Source organism: Pavona decussata, unplaced genomic scaffold (genome assembly GCF_977016875.1).
Source record: "Pavona decussata unplaced genomic scaffold, jaPavDecu1.1 SCAFFOLD_78, whole genome shotgun sequence".
NCBI classification, from domain to species: domain Eukaryota; kingdom Metazoa; phylum Cnidaria; class Anthozoa; order Scleractinia; family Agariciidae; genus Pavona; species Pavona decussata.
This window is the reverse complement of record NW_028145496.1, coordinates 2460663-2472399: the sequence shown is the minus strand read 5'-3', so window position 1 is coordinate 2472399 and position 11737 is coordinate 2460663. Positions and strand designations below refer to the sequence as shown.

Sequence of the window (11737 nt, the reverse complement as noted above, 5' to 3'; positions counted from 1 at the left end):
TATTGACGCTCACCGTTTTTACGTTTTCGGAAGAAGGTTACACCGCTCACCTCGTGCTTGCCACCGCTCGCCTGAAAAAAAAAAAAAAAAAAAAAAACACCTGTTCTGCAGGCTAGCAGAAAAGCTACAGTTTTGGCAACAGGACTTACCTACACCGTCAGCACTTCAGTTCTGAGTTAAAGGAATGGCAATACTATTGGAAACAGCGCACACCAAATTTACCACTACCGGGGAATCTTACGGAGTGTGTAAAATATACTGACGTGGGGGGGGGGGGGGGGAAGGGGGAACTCGGAGGTGTAGGGGATAATTTTTTTGCCTCAAAAAACCATATCTGAATCAAAGTTTGGACCCCCCCCCCCCCCTCCCCCTATTCAAAATTCCTGGATCCGCCCCTAACGTCAAATCATCAGTAGTGAAGACAAACACGGGAAACAAACACGATTATGGCTTCGGAGCAGTATAGAGTGGTGATGCACGCAAGGTCAGAGGTGAATGAAATATTGCTGTGACACTCGCTGATTTCATATTGAATACAAAAGAATTTGCATTTGTATTAATAGACACGTGAGCAACATGCGCTAAGCGAACCAGCATCACTTGGTTGCTATGGAAACCAATCACCGCAAACTTCACTTTCAAGAAGAACCTTGCATACAGATCTTGGCGCAGTTTCTATATTTTGAGCGACAGATTTTTTCATGGTTTTCGGAAAAAGTAAAGCGGGGTTCAATTTTGTCCATCAGGACCAAATCTGGTGAGAAATTTTATAAATGCTCTAATTATTCGAGTCAATTTGTTATTAGTTCGAAGTTCGTTCGATTTGTCTAAATTTGAGCTTCGCGTGTTGTTTCATGTGGCTGTTGGAGTTTGTAGTTTTACTTTTACAACTGGAATAACTTTGTTATCTTTTACAGGAAAGACCACGTGGGACATGAGCACAGTGCAGCGAAACGATGGCCCGAAAACTGGGGTTTCCTCGTCGGACAATACAAGATTGTAAGTAAGCTTTAACTTACCAGCCCATTTTTTAATGACAAGAAGCTTGAGTTTATTGTTGTATCTGAACAAAGAAAAATCCTGTTGGCTGTTGTGAGATGGAATTACCACAAAATTTTGAAGCTCGACAGACAGGTTGCATTGGCTTCTAGAAGACTCTTTAAGAATTTCGTCCTTTTCGAATCGTTGCTTGTTTTGTTGATCGCCAGCACTAGAATGTTTTTTTGTCATGCAAGCGATGTGTACCGCCTTACGTGACGATCGGAAAATCAAATTTTGAGGTGGAAATATGGAAAGGCCTGTCATTCAATCTTGTATCCGTCAATAAATTATTATTTCCCATAGGCAGCTAATATATCTCACAAAATTTTGAAGCAAGGCGAACTTGGTTGGGCAGCCCGGGGGAGTAGGGAGGAGTGGGTGCAAATGAAGTCAAGTTGTTAGACCAATAAACGAGCCCTGTTTATGGCTACAACTGACCTAAGGAGTCCAGTAGCCCAGAATTAAACTCAAACAAGTCCGTTCTCCTGAACATTTCCAACCCTTAGTTTTGAATTCCAAACTCAGAAAGGTGTTTGCACCATGAGTACCCCCCCCCCCCCCCCCCAAACTGGGAACTGGGATTTTAGCCGACTTTGAACCATACTATTAATTCCACTTCAAATTGATTGACTTTCAAATTTATTTTCTTCTTTAAAAGGAAGGAGAAACTGGCTGTTAGAGCTATTTTAATCAGAGACTAGCTATGCTTTGGAAGATTGCCCATTAGTTTATCCTGCTGTTAAGGGTTTTTATTTATTTATTATTTGTGCCAGATTATTTGGCAGGCATTCATGCCAACTCTCCCGGATTATCCGGGAGTCTCCCAGATACGGAACGAATCTCCCGGTCTCCCGTACGCGTGACTAAACCTCCCGGATAAAAGCGACTTGGCGTTTTATTTGCATAATAGGCTAGTATTTGAACTCAAATGTTCCATAAATTTAAGAAATATCGTGTTATGGCTACATTTGCATACCTGTTATACCCAATTCGTCACAAACTTTGACGGAAACCAAAGAAAACACGCCTTTATCATCATAGCATTTTTATGCAATATAAGCGTCTGTCTGATTGGATATAAACGCTGACAACCAATTAAAGAGCAGGACAAAAAAGCTTTAGTTTCGTGCCAGTTTGTACCAATGGGGGGGGGGGGGGGGTAAGTGTATCAAAAGGGGGGGGGGGGGGGAATGCTAAGAAGAAAAAATCTGTAGATTTCAGATCTTCAGAGGTTGGCATCTCTGAGCAGGTTGTTAAAGTCATGTGGGGCTTGACTTATCCAGACCAGTTTTCCAACATTTTACAAAAAACGGTCAATTTTTTTTAACAATAAATAGATATTTTTAGAATTGGAGCAAATTCCCAGGTTTAAGTGTGAAAAATGCCTGTCAAGTGACTTGAAAACCCAGGGGTTGAAATTTAAAAATTTCCAGGGGAAATGCAACCACCGAGAACTTATCACTGTTTATGGCGCATGCATTATCGAAAAATGGTCACACTTTCTCCTGTATCCACGCTTGTAGGCTTCTAGGATAACCCTACTTGAAAAATTTGCTTGTAAACCTGAGTCAACTTTGGCTAGAGTGTATCTGCATATGAAAAATGTCAGATAGTGGAACAAGATGCTCCACAAACACCATGGGTTCATGACAGACACTTACCATATACTTACATAGAAAGGATAGTACCATGAGTTGTCGCTTATTTTTCTCAGGGATGGTAAAGCAAGCACACACAAGTGTGTGCAGAAATTTCCTCTAGGAAATGCAACTTTCATGCACATTTGCATGTCTTGCTTGTTTTACTATATCCCCAAGGGAAAAAAATGGACTACTCGTACAGCTGTAGCCTCTACTGCATGAGATTTTGTTTAGTACACCTTTCAATAATCAATAACTCTTTACTGTTTTGTTATTTTAGCTGGCCAATGAAGATGAAAGTGTAGAAAATGGTGCTGCAGCAGTGAGAGTCAAACAAAGACGTGAAGCTCTCAAACTTCCCCCAATCGATTCCAGTGTTGCATCACAACTGTCAGTTGGCAAATCAAATGCAAAATTTCCGACCAAGACCTCGGAAGAGGTTGGCTGGCGGTCCAGTCAAAGAAATTGCAATTTGGAAAGATATGGCAGATACACCAAGCTCAAGTCATCATTCCTTGGACAGATGAAGTGGCCTCCAGAAGCTGTAGATTAGTTTACCAAGTTTCTATTTTTTTTAAGGGTGAATTAATTTTGAATCAAATGGATGACTGTAGACTGCTGTGTCTCACATGCAAACATTTAGGCTGAGAACAGATTGCCATGATTTATTCTCACAAGTGAGTCCTTGGCCCATGTATTCAGGTATACATGTATTAGACAGAGAGGTGCAAATGAGGCTTAAGTTGTGTGGAGACACCCCAGAGTCCTATGTCCTATTAGACTGAAACTGGACCCATAAAGTCCATTGGTCATTAGAACGTACCCCCAAATGTCCATTCGTCTCCACTAAGACAGGTCCTACCAAAATGTGTCCGAGAATTTATAACCTTAAAAAAAGTCCCAAAGAAAAGGTCCTAACGTGCACCTCCGCGCCTCAAATATACATGTACCTGAGTACACTGGGGGTTGTTAGTTTAGAAAACAAAACAACTGTAGATGCATGTTTTTTTTTGTTTATTACCGGTTGTTTATTTTTCATTTTAAAGTAAGCTTTAGTGCTGATGCTGATGTATGTTGAAATATTACACTGCTTCAAAATTTGTTTTGTTTTCTGAAAGTTCTCAAAAACATGTTCCAAAGTTGACAGCAAAATGTGATCCATCCAGCAAACAAGTTGTCAGACTTTCTTAAAGGTATTGGGCATATATTTTTTTATTAAAGTCTAGCTTTGACGTTTTGTTGCATCATATTGAAGAAAGCATTGAAACAATTTTTGTTTAAAAATGATTTCCCAGTACAGCTTCCTTTTGTATTTTAACAAATGTCATTTTGTATATTTGTAGTAGATGTTACAGTTGTATTTATTGAATAGTACAGTATATACCTAATTTTTGTTTCATTTAACATGAAGAGAATGCTTTGAGGAAAATTTTATATATCTTGGGTGGTAAGACAGTGGTACGTTAGCATCACTGCCCAGCTATTGTAAACAAACAAGGGTGGGAACTGTTTTAAAACTCTGAACTTGCAGTGACATTTTTGTTTTTCACAGAGGAAACACCCTGCTTGAGGGTTGCATGTAAAACTTCCTTGACAAAAATGTGCTTCAGTCTGTTAATTCACCAGTAGCAATGTAGTTTTGGTATCTTTCACATTACAAAAATGTATGATTGTTTTGTTGGGTAATTCGTGAGCTATGAGGAGAAAGAGCTTGCCCCAAGAATGCTTGCTCATTGTTATACAGTGTATTTGCTGGGAGTAGTATTGCATGTAAAATCCAAAAACACCATGGACGTGAGGGAAAAGATATTTATTACGGAGAAAATAGATGAGAACAAATAACTTGGAAAAAAAAAACGACTCAAAGTCAAGTAGGAGTTGATCTTCAAATAAGAACACACGGTTTTAAGTTTGAAAAACATAAAACGAGAAACATGTTTTTCAAACTTAAAAGCGTGTGTTCTTATTTGAAGATTATTTCTTGCCTGCTGTTATTCCGTAAATTTTCAAATAGGAGTTGTAATAAAAAATACAAAACTTTCTTTGGATGAGATTCTGAAAACCTGTCCACTTCAAGGGATAAGAATGGAAAGAAGAACAATGAATTGTGGTGATGGATTGTCAATTTTCTTTTAAATCAAATCATGTTCATGGTGTGTTGATTTACACTGTAAGCCAGTTTAATTAGGCATGTGTGAATTTTTAAAAAAAGCTTTGAAATATTAGACAAAATGAATGACTGTAGTTTGTTAACACACACAATGGTTTTGTAAATAAACAATTTTATTTTCATCTTGTGTCGTCATTTAATATGCGGGCTTTATACATCTCTATGATCTTTTGGGGACTTGAGAAATTCATAACATCTTGCTAAAAATCTTCCCTTTTTCAAAGAAAGCTAATTTTAAATTGCATGTTAACAATAATAACCTTTCTCACTCTACGGAGGTTAATTTTCTTTCATAACACTTAACTATAAGTAAATATTCTGTACAAGGAAAAATATAAATAAATTATTATATTAATTTGACCCAACTTCATGGAGTGTGACATGAATCCCAGGTTGGTTTAAACAAATCAATAATAATATATTACCGCATACACTGTGATGTTTCTCTTGGATAATTTACTAGCATAAAAAAATGTGATGTCATGTTGAATGCCTGGTGAATAAATGATTGAGGTTTTATTTCAGCCCATGGCACAGGCATATTTCAGAAAAGAAAATCCTGGTTCTCCCAACAGGAATCAAACCTACATGTATGACTTTCCTATTTCTGGTTCGGATGCTCTACCCCTGAGCAAGTAATCAAAAGGTCATAGGTTTGACGCCTGTTGGGAGTCTCAGATTTTCCTTCTTCTGAGTATGCCTGTGTCACCAACTGATAAAACCCTATAATTTACAAGTAGCTTGTAGACTTACTATTCTAATGCTTGGCCAAATTACTAAATAAATACATTCTTTATCACAAAGAAACTTGTAGAACTTTTTACAAGCCTTGCCAGCCTGGTGGCCCAAACAAAATAAGCCTCACACTCATTTATATCTAACTCTGTTTACACTGTAAACATAAATAAGTTAACATATAATTTTCTTGTAATTTGTGGACTTGAAAACAGTTCCTCAATCTGCACTTGAACCTTGAAGTTTTACAGATAGAATAGAATCTGGATCAGCAGTGATTACTAATGTCGCCTCAAATGATTTGCCAGGCTCAGTGGGTGAGAACAGCACTGGTAATCTAACAAATCGTCCAGCCCTGCAGGATGAAAACAAGAGTATTAGCAGGTGCTGAAAAATAACAAACACAAAATAATTACTGGAGACAAACGTTCGTCGTCAAATTGACCTATTGATGTTCTGCTGAGTAATTCATTCCAACTGCTGCACGCAACAAACAAAATACAACAGTAATGATCTGCATTTTACAAAACAAAGAATTAGCACCAATATCTTTAAGGTCCAAGAATCACTGCGTAAAAGATAGAGTAAGCAAATTAAAGGAAAACTTATATTTGAAAGGTTATGGGATAACTTTACCTGACTGTAAATTTTGTATTACTAACAGAGAAGGGCCTCTTAGGAGAAGCAACTCGTGCCTGTGTTGAGAAAAGAAAAACAATAAACTTTAACCAAAAGAAACAGATCTATGAGAAAAGTTTCAAATAGGAAAATACTTCAGAATTTTTAACTACAAATAAAATAGTAATAATAAAAAGAAACAACATTATTGCAAGAGCATAAAATGGTGGGAGATGTCAAGAAGCTAAAGGAAGAGGCATGAGGAACATGCCAAAAGCAGGTTGTCCAAACCTTTTTCCTGTGGTTATCTCTTTTGTTTATTAATTAATTAATTAATTAATTAATTTATATTAATCATTGTAGTCGATTGAAATAATTTTAATGTTTTATGTGGTTTACTAGAGAAGAGTAGAGTAGAACAGAACATAGTTTTGTAGGGCTAGCCAGAGCAGTCAAGGGTAGGGTAAACAGGGTAGGGCTGGGCAGGGCAAAGTAGAGAAGAAAAGCACGGGGTGCTGTACAATTCTAGTAGGGTAGCACAGCATACAGAAGGGTAGGATAAATTGGAGTAGGGTAGAGTAGAGTTGTGCAGAGCAGAGTTGGGTTGAGTTGAGTCAACAGAAGGGATGGGTAGGACAGCAAAAAAGAACAGAGCATTTTCAAGTAGACTAGCAAAGGGTAAAACCTAACTTGAGTTGAGTAGATAAGGGAAGAGTAGAGTGGAGTGGCATAGGGTGGGGTAGAGTAGGCAGAGCAAAGTAGAGAAAAGTAGCAGAGTAGGTACTAGGTAAGCAGGGCAAGGTAAAGTTGAGTCAAATCAAATGGAATAGAGCAGAGTTGAGTAGAGTAGATCAGCTAGACCACTGATCAAGTTATTTAATAAAACAGTATATATTAGCCACCAGTGGAAGGTGCAGAACACTTTCAAGCAATAAATAGTAACTTAGAAAATCATAATAATTATACAAAGCAGCAGTGAGTCGGTAGAGATTCCTGGCCAACAATTTCAGTCAAAACGTGTGCCAGGTATTAAATGAAGGAGAGGACATTGGATGCTGTGAAGGTGCTTCACACAGTCATTATTATGAACCCATGAACACTGTTTCAATGTGTAATAATCACATTCTTACCAAATACTGGGTGTCTGCTGATCCATTGCAAACCTTGACTTTAGCTTCACTCCTTTCCCCTACCATTGTAACAGGAAACTGAAGGACTTTTTCTGTAACATACAGTGCTTGCTTGCCACCCTTGGGGGATCTACAAAAAAATAAAGTATGCAATGTTTGTAGTTTGTACCACAGAACAAAACAAAAATAATATTTATTTTTGTTTTTTTCTTTAGTGATTATAAACGATTTTTTTTACTAACCATAAAGCATGAATTCTTCAGCAATAAAGCCAGGATTAAAGTAACTATCAACAGATATATAATTCAAGTGATAAAACTATGCTTGCCAATTTAATGAGCAACATTTTAGTCCCGTGGTGGTCAACTAGAAAGCCTTTGCTACTTTGACCACCACACACATTTTATAATTTGTACTGTATTTAATTTTATCTTGTAATTATCTGTTGTAATACTTTACTTTTTATGTTAATGTTGTGTAAATAGTGTGAAATAAAATGAACCCATTGTAACTCGATTATCAACTGATTCAGACCTGGTAAAATAAAGGTCAACAGACTTCCCAAAATATGAGAGAGAAGAGAATGTTTTCCAGCTCGATTGAAGGTGTTGACTAATTGTTAGCTAACAGTAACAGTTGGTCAACAGTCCGATGGTGAGAGCTGCTCTTTATATTAACCGGCACTGCTCATGCACTCACCTTAAAGGTTCCTTGATGGTTACTTTCTTTGATTTTGGGACAATGTTTGCATCTTTGGGTTGTCCTTCAAAATCATCACTTGTGTCTACAGCCTAAGAAGAATACAACAGTCAATTACATAGGTATTGCAACAAAAGATAATGAGCAGACTCTGGAATAGCCAAATCAAAACTTGAAGAGTGCAAGCTTGGGAAAGCTTTCTTCAGAGTTGTCAAAATGAGTTGACAGATGAGGAGCAGCGTCTTGTGACTCATTACCTAATGTTTAACTTGGCTTAGGTTTTTCAAGCATGAAGTGACAGGCATAAATAAATAAAATTTATTGGCTTGCATAGTTACTGGTAGACCCAGTAGTTTACATTGTGGGCCATCATTTAATGTTTCCCTGTCCCACCAGATAATTGTTGAAAGAGCTGAACACTTAGAATGAAACAACTGAGGAATAGACAAACTGTAAGACTTAGCATTTCTGTAGCCCTAGTATCCCCAGTCTCCAGTCTTGCAAGATATTGTACCCAACAGGAAGTGAAATTTGGCACTTTTATATGCCTCAAACACGGGGAAGAAAAATAGGTAAAGAATTTTTTTTTTTTTTTAGATTTTCATACAAGAACAACTTAAAGATTTGATCAAGCAAATAAAAAAAATGTCATATATACTTTCATAGTTTCACTAAAATTAATGTTTTATTAGTGTTTAGAGGTAAATAATCTCCCTGTACCTGACCATGAAGAAAAATTTTCTGTTTTGATCTACTGGCACTGGATGAGGTCTGGAAGGAATAAAATGCAGATTTACTTGTAAATTTAGAAATGCCTAACAAATATAAAAACAAATGAGAATAAACCATCACATTTATTCCAAATATGGCGACATGATTAACTAATTACCTTGAGATCCCAAGATTGTTCATATTCACCAACATCTCGAGGCTGAAACTTGACTGAGATCTGGAAAAAAAAAGATTTATCAACGGAAACTTTCTTTTAAGTGACTTTCTAAACTGATAAGAATATTATACTGCAAAAATGAACAAAACATGGATGGGTTTATTAGAGAGGCGGATAGAGAGTGGGTGTGGCTTATTTCAAATCATGACGTTTAAGGGAAACACAAAGTACCCTCTATACAATATACAATTTACAGAAACTGTACTAATGAGTTGAATATCATGACATATGCCATGCCATATGCAATTATAGAGATTCTACTTCGGGACAGTTAGGTAAATTGAACATGAAAAATTCCATGAGTGAACAATCATGTACTGATGTTACTAGCATCACTAATTAAATTGTTACATTGTTTGTTTTGATTTGTTACCAATTCATAGCAAAATGCCCAGCTTCCAGTTGGCTTTAATTAGTATGCCAGTTGGTAGAGCACTGCAGTGTTATTACAAGGACATTGGTTCAAATCCTTCTTTGCAACTGCATTGGTTGCTGAAACCCACTGTAGAAGGATTGATCTTTTGCTCACAATAATAATATTATATAACTCTACAGTTTATAGCATGCAACATTATTTTTATTAGACCAAGGAAAAAATCATATTTTTTTTTGTTTAGATTACAAAAAAACATTGATTACCTGTTCTGTTGCTCGTGGTTGAATTGAACCTGAATTTTGCAGAACACTAAAGGCATTATACGTTGTCCTGCAAATGTTTCCTGTATCATCAATCTATAACGAAAGAATGCTTCATAAGTCTATTTGTAACAGAGAAGTTTACTTGCAAGATACTTGACCTTGCATGGCGGGAATCAAATCCATGGCCTTGATATTGAGACATTAATGACTTCCGGTGATAACAGAGCATGCAGTTCTGGTTTGTGGTAAAAAAAAAACCCATTTCCAAAATGCAGTTTATAGCCATCTGAGAGAATAATTATGCATTGTCCTCCTGTGAGAAAGTTGTTGGAAATTCCAAGGGACAGGGATTTCTCAAAAGCAAAGGTTTTTTGAGAACAGCAGAGGGTTAAACTGAAATTTCCAGAGGGGTGGGAGTTCCAATAATACCACTGGTGGATGTAGTAGGGGTAGGCCGAGAATAAGGAATTTTCACTCCTCTTAGTGCCATGGCTAGACCTTAAGGAACTCTTCTCACAGATATCTTGGAGTATGTGTAATTGCGTACACAGTGATTTGCACTTCAATTTGTGCAATGAAAAATTTCGTGAATTTGCACATTGTTGTAAGTTATTTAGTATTGCTTCAAGTTCACGAGGCGGGAAAGTCAGGTCAGGTGACAAGATTTTCAAATAACATTGAGATTTGTAACAACAGTGCATCACTCTTGTTGTAAGGGATTTCAAGGATTAATGAACACAAATTGTACGTAGTTCAACTGTTTTGAATGCAGTCACAGCAAACTGATGCAAATAACAACTTGTTTGCTAATTGTATTTCAGTTGACTAAATAGATAATTTATGATTTATGGCTGACTGGCTTCCCGATCACCAGCTACAAATCTAGTGCAAATAAAATCTGCAATCCTACAAATCCTTGGCTAACCTTAACATAAGCTGGTGCTACAGAAGACAAGTTCCAAGTCATTTCAGAAGGTGCTGTGTTTGTGAGTGAAATCTCTGATGCTGAAAGGTAATTAAAACAAAAGAAACATCACACACTTGCTGCAAAAATTGGCCAAATGGTCATAACCATTGTTAATTTTCTAAATATGATAGTGCTAAATTTAACACCCATTGAAGGTACAGCACTGGAACGGCCCTGTACGTCCAGCCCATTTTATGACCACCATATTGCCTGAACAAACATTTGTGGTCTCAATTTATTTTAGCAATGGCTGGTTAATTTGGACACCATGTCATTCTGTCAGGTATAAAGGAAAACCAACACACAAAAATAACAAAAATATGATCATCTTCATCACCATCATTATTCAATAACTCTCTCCCTCTCGTTAGCATTCCTGGGATTATAATAAAAATGTTACAAATGGATCATAACAAATCAAGAATCCTCACCAAAAGGATGTGGAGAAGTTGGCTCTTTTGCAAGTGTGGGCTAGGGATTGAACTCAGGTCTCGAGGAAGTGGTCAGAGCAAGACTTAAGGCTGCAACCTTCCCAATTGAGTTCTAGCACCCTACCCACTTGACCAATCTGTCTCCACATGGATGTTGTTTTATGCTTGGAGATTAATAAGACAAAAAAATCTACAACTCACTGGTCACTGTTCCAATCAGTGTATCCTCAAAAATGATATCTTTATTTTTGATTCTAAGGGGTGGTAAGTGATTTGATGGAAGTGGTGTTCCTCCTGATGCTGCAGTGGGTAAGGACTGAAAATTTATCGCACCAGCTTGTACTGGAGAACTCTCCAAAACCTGTTCCTCTCTGATTTGTACTCGGATTGACTAAATAAGAAACCAAGAAACAATTAGTCTCCCAAGAAAAGTGAGTACTGATGAGTAGTATGTGGGGGAGGAGTAAGTCAGCCAAAGACTACCAGATGAGAATACAAAGTCATATGCTGCAATAGTGGTCTAAAACTTTCAATCTAGGTTACTGCATATCTTAACGGTTTGTCGATACCATGGTTTGGTTTTTGACTTTAACCAACAGACACGTATGGACATCCTAAATTTCCCAGATCCAAGACAGCTAAAAAAATAACCTTAGTGTGCCCATGTCTCCTTTAATCTACTTTTAGTAATTAATTTATTTTTAATAGCAACCAACCT

General features: G+C 37.1%; 2 protein-coding genes across 3 annotated transcripts in view; one reads left to right on the top strand and one right to left on the bottom strand.

Moving 5' to 3' along the window:
* The first annotated feature begins 595 nt into the window (after positions 1–595).
* On the top strand, positions 596–4973 carry LOC146476326 (ciliary microtubule inner protein 1-like). The gene is made up of 3 exons (XM_085114876.1): positions 596–757; positions 918–999; positions 2962–4973. Exons 1-3 carry the CDS (start codon positions 702–704, stop codon positions 3232–3234), a joined length of 411 nt encoding a protein of 136 aa, XP_084971002.1. The 5' UTR covers positions 596–701; the 3' UTR covers positions 3235–4973.
* LOC146476325 (uncharacterized) overlaps positions 3964–11737 on the bottom strand; it is a 50582-nt gene continuing 42808 nt past the window's right edge. For both annotated transcript variants that reach the window (XM_085114875.1, XM_085114874.1), the window contains exons 44-52: positions 11221–11410; positions 10547–10626; positions 9622–9714; positions 8923–8982; positions 8754–8804; positions 8034–8125; positions 7335–7464; positions 6223–6281; positions 3964–5941 (exon numbers count right to left, since the gene is read on the bottom strand). In XM_085114875.1, the coding sequence (XP_084971001.1) occupies positions 5806–5941; positions 6223–6281; positions 7335–7464; positions 8034–8125; positions 8754–8804; positions 8923–8982; positions 9622–9714; positions 10547–10626; positions 11221–11410 (891 nt within the window). In that variant the 3' untranslated portion in view covers positions 3964–5805. The remainder of the gene's footprint in view (positions 5942–6222; positions 6282–7334; positions 7465–8033; positions 8126–8753; positions 8805–8922; positions 8983–9621; positions 9715–10546; positions 10627–11220; positions 11411–11737) is intronic.